At 41.4% G+C, this 19,306-nt stretch overlaps 5 protein-coding genes across 5 annotated transcripts; 3 read left to right on the plus strand and 2 right to left on the minus strand.

Moving 5' to 3' along the window:
* The first annotated feature begins 1,399 nt into the window (after positions 1-1,399).
* EAE97_011303 (uncharacterized protein) lies at positions 1,400-2,353 on the plus strand. Its single transcript, XM_038881818.1, has 2 exons — positions 1,400-1,735; positions 1,829-2,353. The coding sequence occupies exons 1-2, from the start codon at positions 1,588-1,590 to the stop codon at positions 2,245-2,247; spliced, it is 567 nt and encodes a 188-aa protein (XP_038727396.1). The 5' UTR covers positions 1,400-1,587; the 3' UTR covers positions 2,248-2,353.
* Positions 2,354-10,061: 7,708 nt separating this feature from the next.
* EAE97_011304 (uncharacterized protein) lies at positions 10,062-11,932 on the plus strand. The gene is made up of 2 exons (XM_038881819.1): positions 10,062-10,451; positions 10,595-11,932. The coding sequence occupies exons 1-2, from the start codon at positions 10,389-10,391 to the stop codon at positions 11,699-11,701; spliced, it is 1,170 nt and encodes a 389-aa protein (XP_038727397.1). The 5' UTR covers positions 10,062-10,388; the 3' UTR covers positions 11,702-11,932.
* Positions 11,933-12,781: 849 nt separating this feature from the next.
* Positions 12,782-15,773, plus strand: EAE97_011305 (uncharacterized protein; the record flags this gene model as incomplete). Its single annotated transcript, XM_038881820.1, has 7 exons — positions 12,782-12,799; positions 12,973-13,057; positions 13,112-13,143; positions 13,192-14,044; positions 14,092-14,507; positions 14,554-14,717; positions 14,765-15,773. 7 exons carry the CDS (start codon positions 12,782-12,784, stop codon positions 15,771-15,773), a joined length of 2,577 nt encoding a protein of 858 aa, XP_038727398.1.
* Positions 15,774-17,041: 1,268 nt separating this feature from the next.
* EAE97_011306 (uncharacterized protein) lies at positions 17,042-18,823 on the minus strand (the record flags this gene model as incomplete). Its single annotated transcript, XM_038881821.1, has 5 exons — positions 17,042-17,513; positions 17,575-17,945; positions 18,009-18,383; positions 18,436-18,642; positions 18,702-18,823. 5 exons carry the CDS (start codon positions 18,821-18,823, stop codon positions 17,209-17,211), a joined length of 1,380 nt encoding a protein of 459 aa, XP_038727399.1. The 3' UTR covers positions 17,042-17,208.
* Positions 18,824-18,866: 43 nt separating this feature from the next.
* Positions 18,867-19,202, minus strand: EAE97_011307 (uncharacterized protein; the record flags this gene model as incomplete). The annotated part of the gene is made up of 1 exon (XM_038881822.1): positions 18,867-19,202. The coding sequence occupies one exon, from the start codon at positions 19,200-19,202 to the stop codon at positions 18,867-18,869; it is 336 nt and encodes a 111-aa protein (XP_038727400.1).
* Between the last annotated feature and the right edge of the window lie 104 nt (positions 19,203-19,306).

Here is a 19,306-nt window from a genome sequence, read left to right on the forward strand (position 1 = left end):
TTCTCCGAAGATGAAAATTGAAGACGAATGAGTCGATACCATCAGACATTATTGAGATTCTGGGGTCTGTCCCGAACGTTCAAAATACATTTGCTGTATTGTTCATCAAGCTCATAGATATATCGGAAATCGACTCGTTCCTGAAGGTCGAATCGGACATGGGGGAATGACAAGTGCACTATCAAGCCCTGCGCTATCATTCATTCGAGACCTGAGTTCCCCTCGGAATAAGTGTGGTAGGTAGAGAAATAGAGCATACGAGGTGATGCCATGCGGTCTTTAAACACGTCTCTGTCCTATGCTGCCTTTTTCGACTCGTCCCATGAAATTGATTACCGGGATGAAGTTCATGAGCACCTTGATAACCCTCATCATTGCGAGGTCTCGACACCAGTCTCAATACCAATCTTGAGAGTTGTCTTGGGCGATGCACACACCGAATCGACCAGCAATTTCGGTACCTGAAACTCCTAATATCTTTGGTCGCATCTTAATATGAGTTTGACAACGCTCTTGAGCTCCTGTTTCGTCAGGTCTCAATATGCTCTGAGAAGGTCTCAAGGTCGAACAATCTGGTCGAGATGATCGTCTGTTGCTCCCCCCATTCGCGAGACAATTGACAGAGATGGTGGGTGAATATTGCTCCTAGAGTTAGACAAAACACTCCGTAGTCATGATTCAAGTAGTTCCGTTCTATCAAAATGGTTTGACATCATCTGTTTAGCTATCAACTTTGAAGCAAATGAGATTCAGATCGACAATTTAGGATATATAGAATCTACTCCCGGGTAGAATCAGCAATCTTTGACTAGTATTGCCAGATCAGATTCAACCAAGAAATTGTGCCTTGAGGCTAGCAAGTGGGCTAAATATCCCAGCCCAGTGTATTGTATTGAAATTGCCCGGAGCTGACAGTAACGACTCAAATCTCCATGTTGTAGAACAGAGATGATTTCACAGCATTTGCAACTTTGCGAAGTTTGCTTGAAATCATCATAATCTTCGAATGATCCCGATTCTTTCAACGGAGACGAACTGATCGTAACCAATAAATGAATGATAAGGCTGCGCCTATCTCTTCATATAAGCTTGAAGTTCTTCATTATAGTCGTTGTTAAAGTATTTCGTGATCATTGATAGGTAATGGAAACCAAATCAAAAGTGATGAACAGGTCTTAGTATTATAGTGCCAAAGAGTACCTCAATCCTTTGCATCGAAACTACATTAATTCACAATATTTTGATAAATTTGAGAATGAAACAATTGACATATTATGTGAACAACAATACGTACAATGCAAAATAAAATATAGCGAGATTAGTTTATATGCCAATTTGATGTAATGCGTTCAATTCTGGCATCACATTCTCTAAGATTATCTACGACACCGCCAAACCGCGTCCTCTCAACCTCACCACCCTTTACCCCTCATTCCCTTTGACAATTAATTATTGAACCACCAGATCAACCAAACTCAAGTATTATTTGACTCAATGCCCAACTGCTTCGATTAAACTCATGTTGCCATAATTGTATCCCTAACTTTATTTCACCAATCTCGCAGACAATATTCAGGGTAATCTCCTATGCGCAGAATGTCTACCATCACCATTGGAAACCTACCCCGTTTGTCCTCAAAAGCTCTCTCTGATATTCTTCTTTCTCACGCATCGTCAAACCTGGATTCCCCTTCCAAGCCGGAGAATTTAGCTATCATTGATGTCCGTGATGATGGTACGTCTGTCTCGGGCACTATTTTCTGTTTATGAAGATTACTGCGATTCGTTTCAGTCATTGCAAATCACTAACTTCAATCTACTGTCACAGATCACATAGGCGGTCATATCAAACATTCTACCCATGTCCCATCCTCCACTCTCGATTACAAGATCCCCGAATTGGTTCGAAAACTTAAAGATAAAGATACAGTTGTATTTCACTGTGCTTTGAGTCAGCAGAGAGGCCCCAGTGCCGCATTGAGATACATACGCGAAAGGGAGAGGATTATGGGCGCGGGTGCCGGCATGAGCGCTGGATCTGTTGGAGAAGCTATGAAGAAGAATAAAGAGGTAGTCGAGAACAAAGGCAATGACGGGGAATGGGAGGATATTGAAGAGAAACCCGAGAAAAAAGAGCAAAAGGTCTACGTTCTGGATCAAGGGTTCGTAGGATGGCAAGAGATATATGGCGAAGATTCACGTTTGACAGAAGGATATCGGAAAGAGATCTGGGAAAATGGTTATTGAGATGAGACTGGGAATTTCACCAACCAATTCCCTGCAATAAAACAATTTTAAGCACACATCACGAGTCTTCATGGTAGAATACACTATTATTTTATACATAGGAATGAAAATCCTTTTCTTCTGGGGGGGAGGGGGGCTTGTTTGCTATGTGTAGCTCGCGGCATTCATCCGAATTATGTTCCACTCGAATTCGACACAACAGGTTGCAAGGTAGAAGCCCTGTCTCTACCTCATTCACTGGCTTTGTCTCCTCTACATCTTCTACCAGATCTACTACCTTCTGGATTGTTCCCTCTCTTAAGACGGAAAGTTCCCGCTCCGGAAATGTCAGACCCTACCGGCTGGAGATCATTTACTACGTCGATATCTGGCTCATCTAATTGGCGGGCGTACATGGTTTGTAGTTGAGCGATCAAGATCGCTGACAATCCTTTGGCAGCACTTTGATTCATACAGAAAATTGATCATCCGATTATCTTGTGGACTGCAGAGGCCTATGGCCTTAAGCAAGTCATCAAAAGAGACAGTAAGATGGGTGCAATCTATATCATCCGCAAGCTATGTAGCTGATCTCATTGGTGATGTGCCATGACGCTCGAAGGCTTGTCTTTCCTCGAGTTCTTGATTACTTTTCTTTTTGAAAGATCCAAGAGCATGAGGAATTTATTAGGCAGCTTCAAAAGTCTCCCAAGATTATACCGCAAGTTCTCGGAAGGATTGACATAACGTAGTCCAGGCTGTGCAACAAGCATCCTTCGAACTTGTTAAGTGAATGCTCTGTTGACAAGTATCTCCTCAGCCTAGTATAAAAATGCAACATCATTGAGAGACATTACCTTCGGATAGCTATAATGAAAATGCGGTATTGCTAGTCGTCAATTTGTGAAACAGATCAACTGCAGACTTTACAATTGGGGCGGGGGCGCTGATTGCAAGACAGATGAGAAAACGGCCTGGGTGAAAATAGGATTGAATCGATTGCTCCATAGGATGTTTCAATGTTATTTTGGGTTTCTCTTCGCTTGCAAAATGTGGAGTTGTTCGCGTATTTCCTGATGCATCTTCATTTAGCTTTGCTACCACATCATTTCCCTCAACGATAGATTACCTTTGAAGACGGGGTATTGTCAAATTGCGTTGGTCCCTTGATCAATGTTAAATTCTGCCTTGCTGAATTATGTACTTTGCTCCAGTATCTTTCAAAAATCGGTCGAGGCAGCCCATGTCTACATTTGATGCCTTGAAACGAGCGACCGACGTGATGTGTCAAAAACTCTCGTGGGATACTGGATCAAACTTAGACAAGAGCCGTATTACATTTATGCTATCACAATTTTGTTCAACTCCCACTTTCAGCCAGTGTAGGCAATAGTATTTCCCGTATTTCGTATACGGATTAGTTTAGTAGTGCATATCGAGTTTTTTCGAAATACATACGTATATAGTATAGAATTCAATACTACTGAAAGTATTCAATATCATTTAGTTATTTAATACTATTAATAATATACTGAAATACTAGAATTCAATATAAAATATATATTCCTATCCAAATTAAATTAGAAATAAGAGATTCCTATTCAATTTGAAATAAGGAATAGAATTTTATTATTTAATTTGAATAGAAATGTATACTTTATATTGAATTCCAGTATTTCAATATATTACTAATATTCTCTAGATATATAAATATATATAAGAGTGGTAGAGTTTCCTTTTTATATTTACTAGCTATAATATCAATATACTAATACGCGCCACAGTTTCACTGTAGTATACTATTACCTACACTGCTCTCAGCATAGTCATCTCGTAGTTCTCTCTTGACAACATCTTTTGTAATTCTCGTGTGCGAATTAGGTCTTATTATACCCAGGCATAGATGCTTTTTGTTTTGTGGTCTTGCAGTCACTGGGCTTAGATGAAGCCATAGCATAGTCGAGCTCAAGGGATTGAATAACCCGCGCTGATTTCGGAACTCGTGTAAAGAGGCCCAAAAATTCAGAGTCAGATGAGTCAAACGTGATGGAGATTCTCGTCGGCAATTTCTAAAGATATATTGGATACAGTTTCGCTTGTAGTTCTGCGATGTTGAGAAGGGGGTAACGAGGTGGCGTTCCAGTCATGACTAGATAGACATAATACTCTGTAATTGAGGACTCTCAAAGAGATGGAGATACAAAATTGTTTTTGCATGTCTCATGGTACAGCCGCATAAAATGAACTATGGGTTAAAACAGCAACTGTCATGTCGACCTTTGCCCGTATGAATCGATAGAACGTGTTGGCTTTGATAGGAGACAGACCTCGAGAATCCAGGGCTACCCTATTCAGTTAGGTGAAGATGAGCCTCTACATCATATCAATGGCTGAGTGCATGAGAATTCAAGAACCCCCAGCAAAGAAACACGAAGGGGTATAAATAATGGGACGGTATTTTCAGTGTTCTGGGGCATTAGCACATGGTCAAAATCAAATTTACATATGTGTTCAATTCGTTCTAAGCCTTCGACTCGCAATCGTGTCAGGGCCTTGGGGTCCTACGAGTCACAATTCATGAGTTTCATTTTGGTAAGTCATATCTATTAGCTTTACTCTCTTAAATCCCTCGGTGCTTCTTGTTGAATACCTCCAACTAATCCAGATGTTATCCCTCACTGATTTGAACCTTGGTGGCGATGATGAGATTACCAATGTGGTTGTCACTCGGATATTTTCAATACATCGGGTTTGAAAAAGAGATTGAAAGTCCTTGTGCAAATTGAACTGTTTTCCTTGTACAACATTGAGTGGTGTAGACGAGACTCGTCGAAGACCATATTCGATGCAGCGACTTCTAGAGTCTGCGGGAATCTTCAATCCGATATGTAAATAGTCATGCCGCGTTAACAGGTGGGTCTTCCCTTTCATCCAACAATGTGGCTTCTTTCGGCGTGTCTTTATTTCTATGAGAGAAAGGCATTTTCTGTCAGAGTCTATAGAATTACTTGAAAACCCAAAACATTTCCCCCCCCCCTTACATTTAGCGAGTTCCGTCTCCAAGATACATGACTACAAATTGAATTGAATCAAACATCTTGTAGAACAGGAGAACGGGAGTCCAAGAAAGTCTCCATGTTAAAGGTAGAAATGTTTGAGACATTCATGGAACCGGTGCAGCGATGTTCAGTTGAAGTCGATGATCGAGAATCGAGGATCGAGGGAGACGACCAAAGACATTCTTGTAGAATAAGAAGATTCAAGGATTTGATACCCAGCATGACCGATTGTTGAGGCACATAAGAGGTGAACTTTTGAATGACTAACAAAAAAGTAATGTTTCCTGATATGTTCACTGTTAAATATTTGACGCCTAGAACAATTTCAAATTGCACTGGAACAATGACTTGTTATGTTTTTGATATGCTTCATATTATTATCTAGAACAACAAAATAAGAAAAGGGATGATCGCGCAGGTTTCTCAGCTTTGGTGTTGATTACAGATATAAAGGCATGTGGCATGTGTGACATGTGATTGAAGTTTGGGGTCTGGAAACGAACGGGTCTCTCAATTATTGAGTGCAGTTATGTAATCCCAGCAATCGAAACACAGTATTAACAGTGGATGTTGTGTTGTTCTCCATCCATATGGGATTCGAGAGTTCTGAGCTTTGAGCTGGCACTTGGTCTACCAGTGTGAAAGATGGTATGTAGACACACCTTGCCTCAAATAATGTTGATGTGAAATGATGAATGAATGAACGGATAGAAAATTACTGAAATTCAATCAATCGCCCTAGGGGATATGTGTTATGAATTGAGATACATGATTCGACTATCAGAAACACTCCCGAGGTTTCGTTGTCAATCATGTGTTTGCAGGTGATAATCACAATGTATGATCCAGTGCTGTCATGTCGGTGGTCAAAAACCTTGTGGATCCACTATCGTGGGAATTCAAAATTTCCGCATTGGACCATAAAATAGGAAGGAGAGAAATTGACACGTGTTAGACATCACAATACCGAGTAGATTAGGATCCACCGGAGAAACTCGGATTGCATGATCAAAGTAATCAATGACAATTCAAAGACGCAGACCTCTCCACATTGACTGTCAACCCCATGGGCAAGAATGGGGCGGTCCGCGTTATCTCTTGGTGTAAGAACTAAGGTACGGAAGAGAGAATTAGGTATCGCGAGATTTCTCTCATGTACGCTGCCTCGTGAGTAACCTTAGGTAGAAATCTTACTTGAGGATTGCGATTCCAAATTCCATGAGGCATATCCTGATACAACAGCGACGGGCCGTTAATTCCTAACCCATGCACACGTGCGAGATAAAAAGTTGAAGGACATGAGAGATTTAGGATAGTTGCATTAGCCGTGAGGTGAGGCAAAAAGAAAAAAGAGTTGAGGCAAGAACGGCAAAATGGAGATTTGGAAGACGCAACACCTCTAGGCTCTAGCACTCTAACACTATCACGACCTAAGGAGGGATTAATACTTTAGCGCGTGGTCGCCAATAGCTAGCTGGTCGCTGGTAGATGGCGCGAGACGCTGACGAGGGAGGCTATGTCGAGAGGTTCGATGCAATGCTGTACGAAGGAGAAACGATTTACGGTAGGTAGTTAGTAATTGCCATGTTACATTCAACGTTTTTGTTGTATTAACCTTACACATGAGGATGAGTATGGCCATCTGCATACATGTGAGCCAAGGCATAGAAATGTGATAATTGACACAATTGGCAAATGAAGAAGGCGGCTATTGCGTCTACACGTGTGTGAAAATGTTGAGGATATTTCAATTTTTGAGAGTTACTCAGTGGCAGTGATGATTGTGAATATGATTGCCAGTCGCATTCAGCAAATTGATTTGCAGGTTTCCATTCGGGTCTGGGAGAATGTGAAGACAGGATCGTGATTTCCTCAACATGAGCTGATTTTTAGATCCTTCCCTTGCCGCCATGATCTATATCTATTTGTTTTTCATTTTTTTTCAACCGTTGACCATGACCATGTACGACGTATTATTTCGTCAATTGTAAGTTCAACGTCGTGTATAAGTGGAGCTAGGCGGTGTTTAACGACAAAAGGACCGAAAAGGAGAGAACGGCTTCCTGGATAAGTTCATTCGGGTAAAGGGCCATGGTTGGAGCATGGCATGATTTTTCCGGATAACATCATACATCCAGCATACATGATTGGAATCGAGATGATATTGAGTGATTGATTGATTGATTGATTACCTTAGCAAGTGGGAAAATGAAGACATCGTGAGATTTTTGGTGGGGCTGGTTATCGTCACAATCGCATAGCCTGCAGAGAGTGAAAAGGTGGATCAGATTACTGGGTAGGTACTGGGTAGGTACTAGGTAGGACTAGGGAGATGAGGATAGGATAATCTATCATTGCCGTGCCCGGTTATCTGTACACCTTATCTGTACGAGGAGGGAGCGAGAGTCGAGAGGTTTACAATTTATGATGATTGTAAGGGTAAGTATTGTAAAACACACCAAAAAGCGATTATACTTTTCCTTATATATAAGAACTTTAATCAATCAAAATATTATACTTTTTAAAAATTAATATAACAACTTTAATATATTATAAATATAGATGTCAATATATTAATATATTAAAATAAGTTATTTCTTAATAATTCTATTAAATAGTTTATCAAAATTTTTAAAATCTTTGAAAGTTTTATAAGTCTTTATAAATAAAAAAGAATTTGAAAATTGAAATTTAAGAAGATAATTTTAATATATATTTGAATTGTTTAAAATAGTAATAGAATATATAAAAACAGTAAGTTTTTAGTAAAAGTGGGTTTTACATCACTTATTCATATAACCACTGTACAATCGATCAAGGACCACGATTATTGCAACTGCAGTACTAGGTAGGTAGTTTGTCAGTCGCAAAGTTTCGAAGAAGGATTATTCCATTCAAGTGAACCCAAGCATGATGAAATCTTTTTACTCCGTGATGCCCGCTTCCGATGCCGTTTCATCCATTCCATCAATTAATCAATCAATTGCCTCATTATCATTCATTACCAAAATCAATCAATCGATGAACATTACTCGGACGTTGGAAACTCCACTATGAAATTGACCTCATGATTTGTACTTTGTTGGTTTGAATGATCATACTAGGAGGTAGGTATACATATATCCAAGACACTCACACTCACACTCACACGCACACTCACACGCACATTCACTCACACCCTCACTCACACCCTCACTATGGAACCTCATGATTACCTTCAGATGTGCTGGTGGGGGGTGTGTTTCTCATGTTGGAATAGGGAGTACCTAGTACATACAGTGTGAGCGTGTATCAAGTATTAAAGTTGAGAGATGCATCTACGGTGGAGCAAGTATATATGCAATGAAAACAAATAAAGAAAGTTTAAATAATGTGAATGTGAATGTGAATCCTTGTTATTGCATGAGACGATACATAGTCCGCACAGTGTACATATGAATTTACCGGATTTCTATCTACCTACCACCGACCAGGTACATACTGGGTACTCGTGATCATTCATTTCCTCATTTCCTCATTTCCTCATTCCCTCCTGAACATCGCAGATAGCAGTTTCATGTGTTCTTTTGCAGAATCACCAATGGCCTTGGATGTGCAATGTGCAATGTGCAGATACAATACATATTACTTCCTACATTTATCCGATTTGCTCCGGTCTGGACTCTGGACCATCGACCAGATCATGCAATTAATGCACGTTCCTAACCTTTGGCTTGATCATTGCCCATTGCCCATTGCCCATTGCCCATTGCCCATTGCCCATTGCCCATTGCCCATTGCACTTGGCCCTTGATCCCAAATAGAGTAATTATATTTGTAACTCACGTTAGTCAATGCCATCTTTCATCTTTCATCTTTCATCTTTCATCTTTCATCCTCAGCCATACCTACTCTGTAGCTATTAATCCATAATTCATCCGTGTCAGCCCAATGAGCCAATCCAAGTTATTCAATCCCCTCCCCGCCCTCGATCCCCTCGATCCCCTCGATCCCACCCTGTCCGTCCTCTCCATTTCTTCCCCACTCCTCAATGTACCCAATAAAAATATCCCCAGCTTTGATGTTGAAACCACTCAACTGCGTCATACTCGCTCTCTCTCTCTCTCTCTCTCTCTCTCTCTCCACTTCGTAATAACATTTTCGTATCAATTCGAAAGTACGCTACGTTGCTTCGTCCCGGTGTGTCGTCGTAATTGGATTGAATCCACTTTCATCATTTTTCACACCTTGCCGCATCCATCTCAAAGCTGGAGTCAAGGCATCTATCTATCTGCATGTTGTCTGCAATGATTTAATGATTAATGGTTCATCTACGGTCTCTACGGTAGTACGGTATCTATGGCATCTCTAGCCTCTCTAGCCTCGCTCTCTTCTCAATGATATGATTGGTCGCGACTAGGTAACCTGAACTAAAAGGTCATTAGCAACGGCCCTCTCCCTCCTCTTGGTTTCATCCATGTTATGTTGTTGGTGTCCCTACAGAGCCCTTGTAAGCCCGCGCAGAGCACAGCTTTGGAAATCCCTCGTTCCTTTTTAATTCCTCCCCAGCACAGCACCTAAAGATCGAGATGTCTCATTGGTTGATCTTTTTCAGGTACATCTCGATACATCCAATAAAATCACTTCCCCGCAATTAGTCTATACATCAGTGCACGTATTCTTTCCCTCCTCCAATCCGAGATACCTCATACGTAGTATAAGCCAAGATAGTGATTACAAAACTGGTGACCTTGCTTTTGGGCTTGACTGTGCAATGCTATCGATCCCCCCCTCCCCCCCCTGCGCTCATTTTTGCCAATATACACCTGCGTATTCAAATATATAAACATCAACTGCTTCCTCGTTTTCTCCTTCCCTTGATTATAATCTTTCATCCATTTTAACAACCTTTCCTGTGTTACCACATTCTATCTTTACCACCCACACCTCTCGACACAGTCATCAATTTGACTCACAATCCATCCTACACACCTCATACCCCGCCATATACTACTCAAACCCACGCTTTACCTTTGCAAACAACATTGCATTCACATCACCTAAATTTCCTATAAAGTAACATACTTGGATATTTTTAGAGCCCATCATTCATCATCTATCATCATGGGTTTAAAGGCAGTTCATTTCGGTGCCGGCAACATCGGTAGAGGTTTCGTCGCTGAATTTGTGAGTTCATGTTCATTATCATTTTTTGAATCCACAATATATGAGAGCTAGGTCTCACGCCAGTCTCCCGAAACTTTTCAACTGCCATTAATAATCTACCATGACACACATAATACGGAAATATTTACTAACATTACTCTTAGCTTCACAAATCCGGCTACGAAGTCGTCTTCTGCGATGTTATGGACAGCATCATCACAAAATTACAAACCACCCCTTCATACAAAGTTATCCAAGTTGGAGCCGAGGGTACAAGCGAAGATACCATCACCAATTACCGTGCGATAAATTCGAAAACACATGAAGCCGATGTGATTGAGGAGATTCGTACAGCCGATGTAGTAACATGCTCCGTTGGCCCAAATATTCTCAAGTTCATTGCACCAGTCATTGCTAAGGGTATTGATGGCCGAGCCAATGATGCAACCCCCATTGCAGTCATTGCTTGCGAAAATGCCATCGGCGCCACTGACACCCTCGCCAACCACATCAAGGGTGACCACACTCCAGAAGATCGTCTAGAGGATCACCACGAGCGCGCACGATATGCAAACTCTGCCATCGATCGTATTGTCCCCGCCCAAGACCCAGACGCAGGTCTTGATGTCAAGCTTGAGAAGTTTTACGAGTGGGTTGTTGATCGCTCACCTTTCCATGACCACGAACCTCCGGCGATCAAGGGAATCAAATGGGTGGATGATTTAATACCATACATTGAGCGTAAACTCTTCACCGTCAACACTGGACACGCAGCTGCTGCATACCACGGATATTACCACCAGAAGACTACAGTCTACGATGCTCTACAAGACCCTAAGATTCTTAAGGAAGTCCACATGGCATTGGAGGAGACAAGCAGACTGATCGTCGGCAAGCATGGTATCGAAGTACAAGAACAAAAGGATTATGTCGATAAGATCATTACCAGAATAGGAAACCCACATCTGGAAGATGCAGTAGAGCGCGTTGGTCGTGCACCCTTACGAAAACTGAGCAGGAAAGAAAGATTTATTGCCCCTGCTGCCGAACTTGCGGAGGAAGGAAAGGAATTTGGTGCATTGTTAGACGCTGCTGAGATGGCTTTCCGTTTCCAGAACGTTGAGGGTGATGATGAATCCAAGGAGTTGGCCAAGATCATGTCGGAAAACTCACCAGAACAAGTCGTGGAAAAGGTCTGTGGGTTGCAATCGGATCATCCATTATTCCCTCATGTGGTAGCCGTCGTTAAGAAGGTTCAAGCCGATGAGTAGAGTGGTGATCGTAATATTTTTTTCTTGTTCTTTTTTTTTTTGGGTTTTTTTGGAGGGATTTTAGGATGGCGAATGGATAGGCATGATAGGGATGGACTGGATAGCGAGCGATACTTCTGGCGTGTTATGGATACGCAGTACGCTTTCGATGACTTGGAGCGATATAGTTACCCACGGATGATAGCATGAATGAAATAAACGGAATACTAAGTTCAAAATATTTACCACTTGGTCATTGATTTGAAAAATTGAAAATGGTGCCAATGAAAATGCTAGAAAGGTGTAGAATATCCTCTCCACATAACCAAAGAGTGTAGATCATGGAACTTCGTAAAGACTTCTCGATACCTACTAAACAACTCATTGAGGGAGGTGTATTGATGCATTAATCTTTTATTCTGATCTCGTTTAATGTACCATATACGTTGTTAAGAAGTTCGATCAGATATAATGTCAAACACTCGAGAACTCATCACTACAATTTACTTTATAGCAAAATAGCTATTCAACTCTCTTTCGCAGTGACAGGTACCAGATGATGGCGTTGGAGATCGAGGGTAGGAGATAACAAGACAGGAAGGACAAGACTATATAGTGATTGGATCAATTCGATTTGGAGGACTAGCCAGAAAGAAATAGTGATTGATGTGAATTTGAAGACCGAAATTTCCATACACTGTTGAATTTAATATTGATATACAAATAAATTTTCTCGAATTATTGAAACCTTCACTACCATTGTATTTTCTTCATATTCTGGGGATGTGAAATAAGGTTATTACACTAAACCTAATCAGCGCTAGTCATTATCATTCAAGCTGCCACATCTCGAACTCCAAAGGATCATTGAAATATATCGAGGGACAACTTTGAATTCCTGTTATTCCTTCCCTCAACCAATTCTTCTTTTAATACAACTCCGGGTGGTTCAAACGAAAGCTCATAAATCGCCTGACTTCTGCGATTGATTTTACACCAGAAAACCTCGCAGAGGAACCATTTGCGAACCTATTCAATACGTGCGCTGAAAGCCACAGTATTGCTTTTTCTACCCCCCTTACTTTTCAAACATAATTCAATATGAGGTTGGACGTAAAGGTAAGATGAATTCCCTCTTCTGCCAGTAATCTGCAATATTTGTACAGCTGTCGAAAGCTATGATTGCTCTAGCTGTGCCCGCAAACCTGGATAGCATCAACAATCTCAAATTAAGGGAGACGTTTGTAGTTGGGAATATGGAAACAGTCACTAATTCGATTTACAAAACTCAGAGGCAGCTATTTGCTCGATCGGAAAGAGTTAAGGGAATTGATTTCCATCCAGTTGAGCCATGGATTCTAACAACCCTTTACAGCGGTATGTTCGCTGGCGCATTAATTGATTTGAGGATGGAGTATTGATTGTTCGCAGGTCATGTTTACATTTGGTCCTACGAAACTCAGGTTAGTAACATCAATATCTGAATGCCGTCTTGTGCTAACAATCTTCAGGCTATTGTCAAAACGTTTGAGCTGACAGATGTCCCTGTCCGAGCTGGTAGATTCATTGCTCGAAAGAACTGGATTGTTTGCGGTTCCGATGATTTCCAATTACGAGTTTACAATTATAATACTTCGGAAAAGATCACCACTTTCGAAGCCCATCCAGATTATATTCGCGCCATTGTCGTTCATCCTACGCAACCTTTCGTTTTGACCGCTTCTGATGATATGACAATTAAGTTGTGGGATTGGGATAAGGGTTGGAAATGTGTGCAGGTGTTTGAAGGACATAGTCATTATGTTATGGGACTAGCCATCAATCCAAAGGATACGAATACATTTGCATCGGCATGTTTGGATAGAACCGTAAAGATCTGGAGTTTGGGATCATCCACAGCAAACTTCACACTCGAAGCCCACGAAACGAAAGGTGTCAACCATGTGGATTACTACCCTCAATCCGACAAGCCATATCTTCTCACCACTTCAGACGACAGGACGGTCAAGATTTGGGACTATACTACAAAGTCTTTGATTGCAACTTTAGAAGGACATACAAGCAATGTTTCGTTCGCATGCTACCACCCCGAATTACCTGTCATTATCTCCGGTTCCGAGGATGGCACAGTCAAAATATGGCATGCAAACACATACAGATTAGAACAGTCCCTGAATTATGGATTGGAGAGAGCTTGGTGTGTCAGTTATCAAAAGGGGAAACAGGGAGTTGCTGTTGGTTTTGATGAAGGTGCGGTAGTTGTAAAGATGGGCCGAGAAGAGCCTGCAGTATCTATGGACAATTCTGGAAAATTGATCTGGGCTCGACATAGTGAAGTTGTCTCGTCTATTATCAAGGGTGGAGGTTAGTATTTCCAAGTGATTATAAGTTCATTACTAATTTATCCGTAGATGCTTCAGTAAAGGACAATGAACCAATCTCCTTGCCCACGAAAGATCTCGGTACCTGCGAAGTATATCCACAAACTCTTCTCCACTCTCCCAACGGCCGCTTTGTATCCGTATGCGGTGATGGTGAATTCATCATTTATACAGCTCTTGCATGGAGAAATAAGGCTTTTGGCTCGGCATTGGATTTTGTTTGGGGTTCGAAAGATAACAGTAATGATTACGCGATTCGGGAATCGGGAACCAGTGTGAAGATCTTCAAAAACTTTGTGGAGAAGAGTGGTGGTCTGGATGTTGGCTTCCAAGCTGAAGGTTTGACAGGCGGAGTCCTTCTTGGTGTTAAGGGCCAAGGTGGTATTGGTTTCTATGACTGGCAAAGCGGTGGACTTGTTAGGAGAATTGAGGTTGAGCCAACAGAAGTACGTATGTCTGATGTGAAATTTTAACAAAAGCTGATTGATATAGGTATACTGGTCTGAAAATGGAGAATTGGTCGCTATTGCATGCGAAGATACCTTCTACGTCCTCAGATTCTCGCGAGAGAATTACATTGCGGCTTTGAATGCCGGAGAAGTTGATGACGATGGAGTCGAAGCTGCGTTTGAAGTTGTGACAGATATCAACGAAACGTATGTCAAGTCCAGGTCAATACAATTAGAATGCTAACATGAATTAGTGTACGAACTGGTGAATGGGTAGGTGATTGCTTCATCTATACAAACAGCACCAACAGACTCAATTACCTCGTTGGTGATCAAACCTATACCATCTCTCATTTTGATCAACCTATGTACTTGCTTGGATACATCCAGCGCGACTCTCGCATTTACCTCGCTGATAAAGATGTCAACGTCACTTCTTTCGCTCTTTCTCTTGCAGTCGTCGAATACCAAACTTTAGTCTTGAGAGATGATATGGATACAGCTGCAGAAGTACTCAGCACGATACCAGGAGATCAACTTAACAAAATTGCTCGTTTCCTCGAGGGCCAAGGACACAAAGAATTGGCATTGGAGGTTGCAACTGATAGCGAACATAAATTTGAGTTGGCTCTCGCATTAGGTCATCTTCCAATAGCTCTTGAGCTTGCCCGTGAAGCAGATGTCGAACACAAGTGGAAGACAGTTGGTGATGCAGCACTTGCTGGTTGGGATGTCGCACTTGCAGCTGAATGTTTCAAGAATGCAAGGGATCTTGGTTCGTTATTGTTACTTCACTCAAGTACGGGTGATAGAGAGGGACTCAAAGCATTGAGTGCACAGGCAAGCGATGCTGGTGCGCACAATGTTGCATTTACTTGTCTCTGGCAATTGGGAGATGTTGATGGATGTATTGAGCTGTTGATCAAAACTGGCAGAGCAGCAGAAGCGGTACTATTCTCACAAACATACAAGCCAAGTATTACGGTCAAGACTGTGCACGCATGGAAGGCCCAATTAGAAAATGACAAAAAAGGCAGGGTCGCCAAGACCGTCGGTGTCCCCGGTGAAGATGAAGAGCTTTTCCCTGAATGGGAAGAATATTTAAGGTTAGAGCAGGAAGGTAATGAGAACCTCATTGATGTTAATGGGGATGGACATGATAAGATTAATGGCGATGGACCTGACCCGGATGCTGAGGCTGTGGAGGAGGGTTCATTAGAGACGAAAGAAGAAGATGGTGAGGAAGAGTCAGAGGAGGAGTAGTTGAGTAGTCCACAAATAAATTGGGGACGAATTGATTTTTGGGAAATTTCTGGAAGGTGGCTACAAAAGCAGCTGTGGAGTAAATGATGTGTTTGATAGAGAATTAAAGATTTATTATTTCTAGGGCCAGTAGTTATGGTGTGGGGTGATTGATTTTGCTGTCCGATAATGAACGATGAGTGGAGAGCTAGGACGGGAGGAACGAGAATGGGAAGGACGAGTAGAATGGAAGTGCGATTTAGTAAGAAAAATCCTCTTCATCTCGTTCTTTCTGCAGTGTTGATTGATTCTTATGTGGTGAGTTTTGTACCCAGTGGTAAAATTCCTTCTTGAGGAAACCCCCGGAGATGCCCTTCTCAGTGCATTCAAGCTTTCATGTTAGTTAAAACGCAAATCCATTTTCCCAATGACCATTTTTAAATGTGATCATCTACTGTGTCGATTCTTAGCAGTATTCTTTACTCCGTCGCAATCACGTCTGCCTCAAGGGCTCAACTCGTGTCTGACGTGCACACGTGGAGGAATGCTCTGCGTACCTTGCAGCTCAAAATGGAATTGCTGGAACTGCCAAGATGAATGACGGTCTGGGAGCTTTAGAATCACCGAGTCTCGAATTCGTGGATTCTATATCTGCTGCCAAACACTTGAAATATGACCAAGTGGAAAGTTTGGCGCGAGCCGGAAGATGCATAATCAAGCGAGAACATTTCTTCAAGCATAGCTCATTGTTCGATGCTGAAATTAAGCCAGAAGTAATAGATGTGCATCCATCAACGAAGTTGTCGACAAGGACTTTCTCTCAGTTAAAGACTCGAGACTAAACTTCGAGGACTTCGTTGACGGGCACAAAGTTAAAGCACAATCAAACAATCAGGTCGGAGCAACATTTCATGTATTCAGGAAAGATTCACAGATCTACAATGATCTTGACTCACACAGTATTACGAAAGAGTTTGGCAAGATTGAGAAGTCAAAATAATTAATGTAACCATTATTAGGGCTACCAGGGGCTGAATTCCAGAGCGTTAGGGTGATATGTTGATTTTATGATTGAGGGGTTATTCCTATGATTGTTGAAATGGATCAATGACTGCAGTTTAGATCTAGTTGACTCAGGGTGTTAGTCCTACTTGTGGGAGTTGAAGACTAAGTCTTTCCAATAATTTTCTGCTGATCACATCTTGTAAAGCGGACGGGCGAAAAAGCTTTCATACGAGTTTGGCTCAATTTACAACACAAATTTGCAGATCAGTAATCCAATGACGTTAAGATAAAGTAATCGAGAATGGGTCGTTATCTGTCAAAACTTGTTATTGCTATAAATACAGTATATAATAATTGCCGCCTGTCAGTACTCTGTAAAGTTCTTGGTGGTCGACTCAGCTATTCTCTTGAAATCTGATCTCGGCATGAAAATTCAATGAACCAGAGAAGTTCAGACTCCGATTTGCTTTTCCTGCCACATCAGTAATGATGATGGGATCTGTGCGGCAGCAAATACAACCAAAATTCGAAATTGTAGATTATAACTTTCAGCGAAGACTCCACGAATTTGAGTTTGGACCTCTGAATCGAACGTATTAATCATTGAGGTTGATTCCAGAATGAGTGATCTTTGCTCTTTAGTCAATATCTTGTCAAGGTTTGATATGATATTGCTCTTGTATGCGGCAGTGGCAATTGCAATACCAAGAACATCGCCTAGTATTCGAAACTGTGTTATGGAACTAACAGCAACGGCTGTGAGGCAAGACCTCAAAATCAGTCAAGCATTTTTGACGGGGATAGAAATATAAAATACCTTTATCAGCAGGCTCAGGTATAGAATACGGTGTAATCAAGAGCAAAGTCGAAAGATTAATGCCCACACCAAAACCTGCGATTACTTGAAACCCATATTGCGATACTGGTGTTACCTCCGAAACGGTCAGAGTCGAAAGTAATGCAAAGCCGACTATCTGTAAACCGGAACCGATTATGATTAAAAAGATAGGTGGAACTTTAGCTTTCCCAGCTACCACAGTGGATACTATCGACCCAACAGGGCACAGTAGTGTGAATGGAATGAGCCTGAAAGCTGCATTGAGAGCCGTGGTGTTGTCAACCACTTGAAACCTTTGAGGAAGTTGAAAGATCGTAACAAAGTATGGGATACCCAAGAAAACTGCATTACTAGGAAAAGAAGGATCGCATATTAGTTTCAATTGCCGATCCAATAATGATGATTAGGCTTACAGTATCATTCCAATCCAAATTCGGCTAGTCATGAGCCTCCAGGGGAACACTGGCTCAGCGGTTTGTGATTCTAAGCTCACCAGTCGCTCCCAGAAAACAAAACCAACCCTAAAACTACAGGATACTGTTAGAAGAGCAATTACGAATGCCGATTTCCAATCGTATAACTGTCCAGCTTCTTCAAGAGCTGTGACCAAGAGAGCGGTGGCCACCAGTAGTATTACAGCACCGAGGAGATCAACTCGTTTGAATATTTTCGTTGAAAATAGCGAACTGAATCCAAAACCTTTAGATTTTTCGTCGCGTTCGTGATTGGGGAATTTAGCAGGGAGATAGAGAACAATTGCAAGAGCGGAAAGAGCACCAGCTGGTACACTAAGAACCTTTTAGTTTTCGAGAAAGTGATTTGATGAAGGATCAGACTTACTTCAACAGGAACACCCATCTCCAAGTTTTGGAATGGTTGAGTGCCCCACCTAATACAGGCCCAAGTGAGAATGAAATCGAGTAGACGATCGATATAAAGCTTGTATATCTCGTGTATAACTTCTTAGGCACCAACTCAAAAAGTATTATGTTGCCAAGTGCAAAATTACCTCCCGAACCAATTCCTTGAAATGCTCGAAATATTATACTTTACTGGCAATTAGTCCACATCTTTACCATCTGTTGGAATAGATATTGGTGACTCACAGCTGTGTCATAGATTGAGAGCTTCCATAAGCTCCTGCAAATATGGTAAATAAACTGATAGAAGTAACTGCGCATAGCTTTCTGCCAAATATGTCACTGAGCTTGCCCCAAATCATAAGCATGCCTATGCAAAGTTATCAGCGTGTGCTGTTAGTGGAGTTCAAGTCATCTGTAATCGAAACCAGAGAGGTTGTGACGATCGGGATTTCGAGATTGGTGATAAAGAGAGATAGAAAGATTATGAGACCTGTCAGCACTTTTTGCTTGTTCTTTTAAAGAAGTAAAAAAAAGAGCTTCGAACGCAGCTGTTATCATGTGAAGTCTTGCACCCTTTAAATAAATTGTAGTGGCTTGACTTGAAGCTACTTCTTGAGGAATGTCATCGGCTTGCGACGTATCGCTCATGGATGGATCAGATTGAGATACGCTTGACATCTGTGCGTGTAAGCTATGGGCTTTCTCCTCTCCGTCTAAAGCAAGTGTATCAATGTATTCGCTCATGTTAAGAACTTGATATATTTTTCAAGTAGTAAAGTTCGCCTCGAAAATCAAAATGGACTATTATTTCAGGATCTGAGCAAAGTTTGATGATTTAACAATTGTAG

Source organism: Botrytis byssoidea (genome assembly GCF_014898295.1).
Source record: "Botrytis byssoidea strain MUCL 94 chromosome Unknown BBYS_035, whole genome shotgun sequence".
Taxonomy (NCBI): domain Eukaryota; kingdom Fungi; phylum Ascomycota; class Leotiomycetes; order Helotiales; family Sclerotiniaceae; genus Botrytis; species Botrytis byssoidea.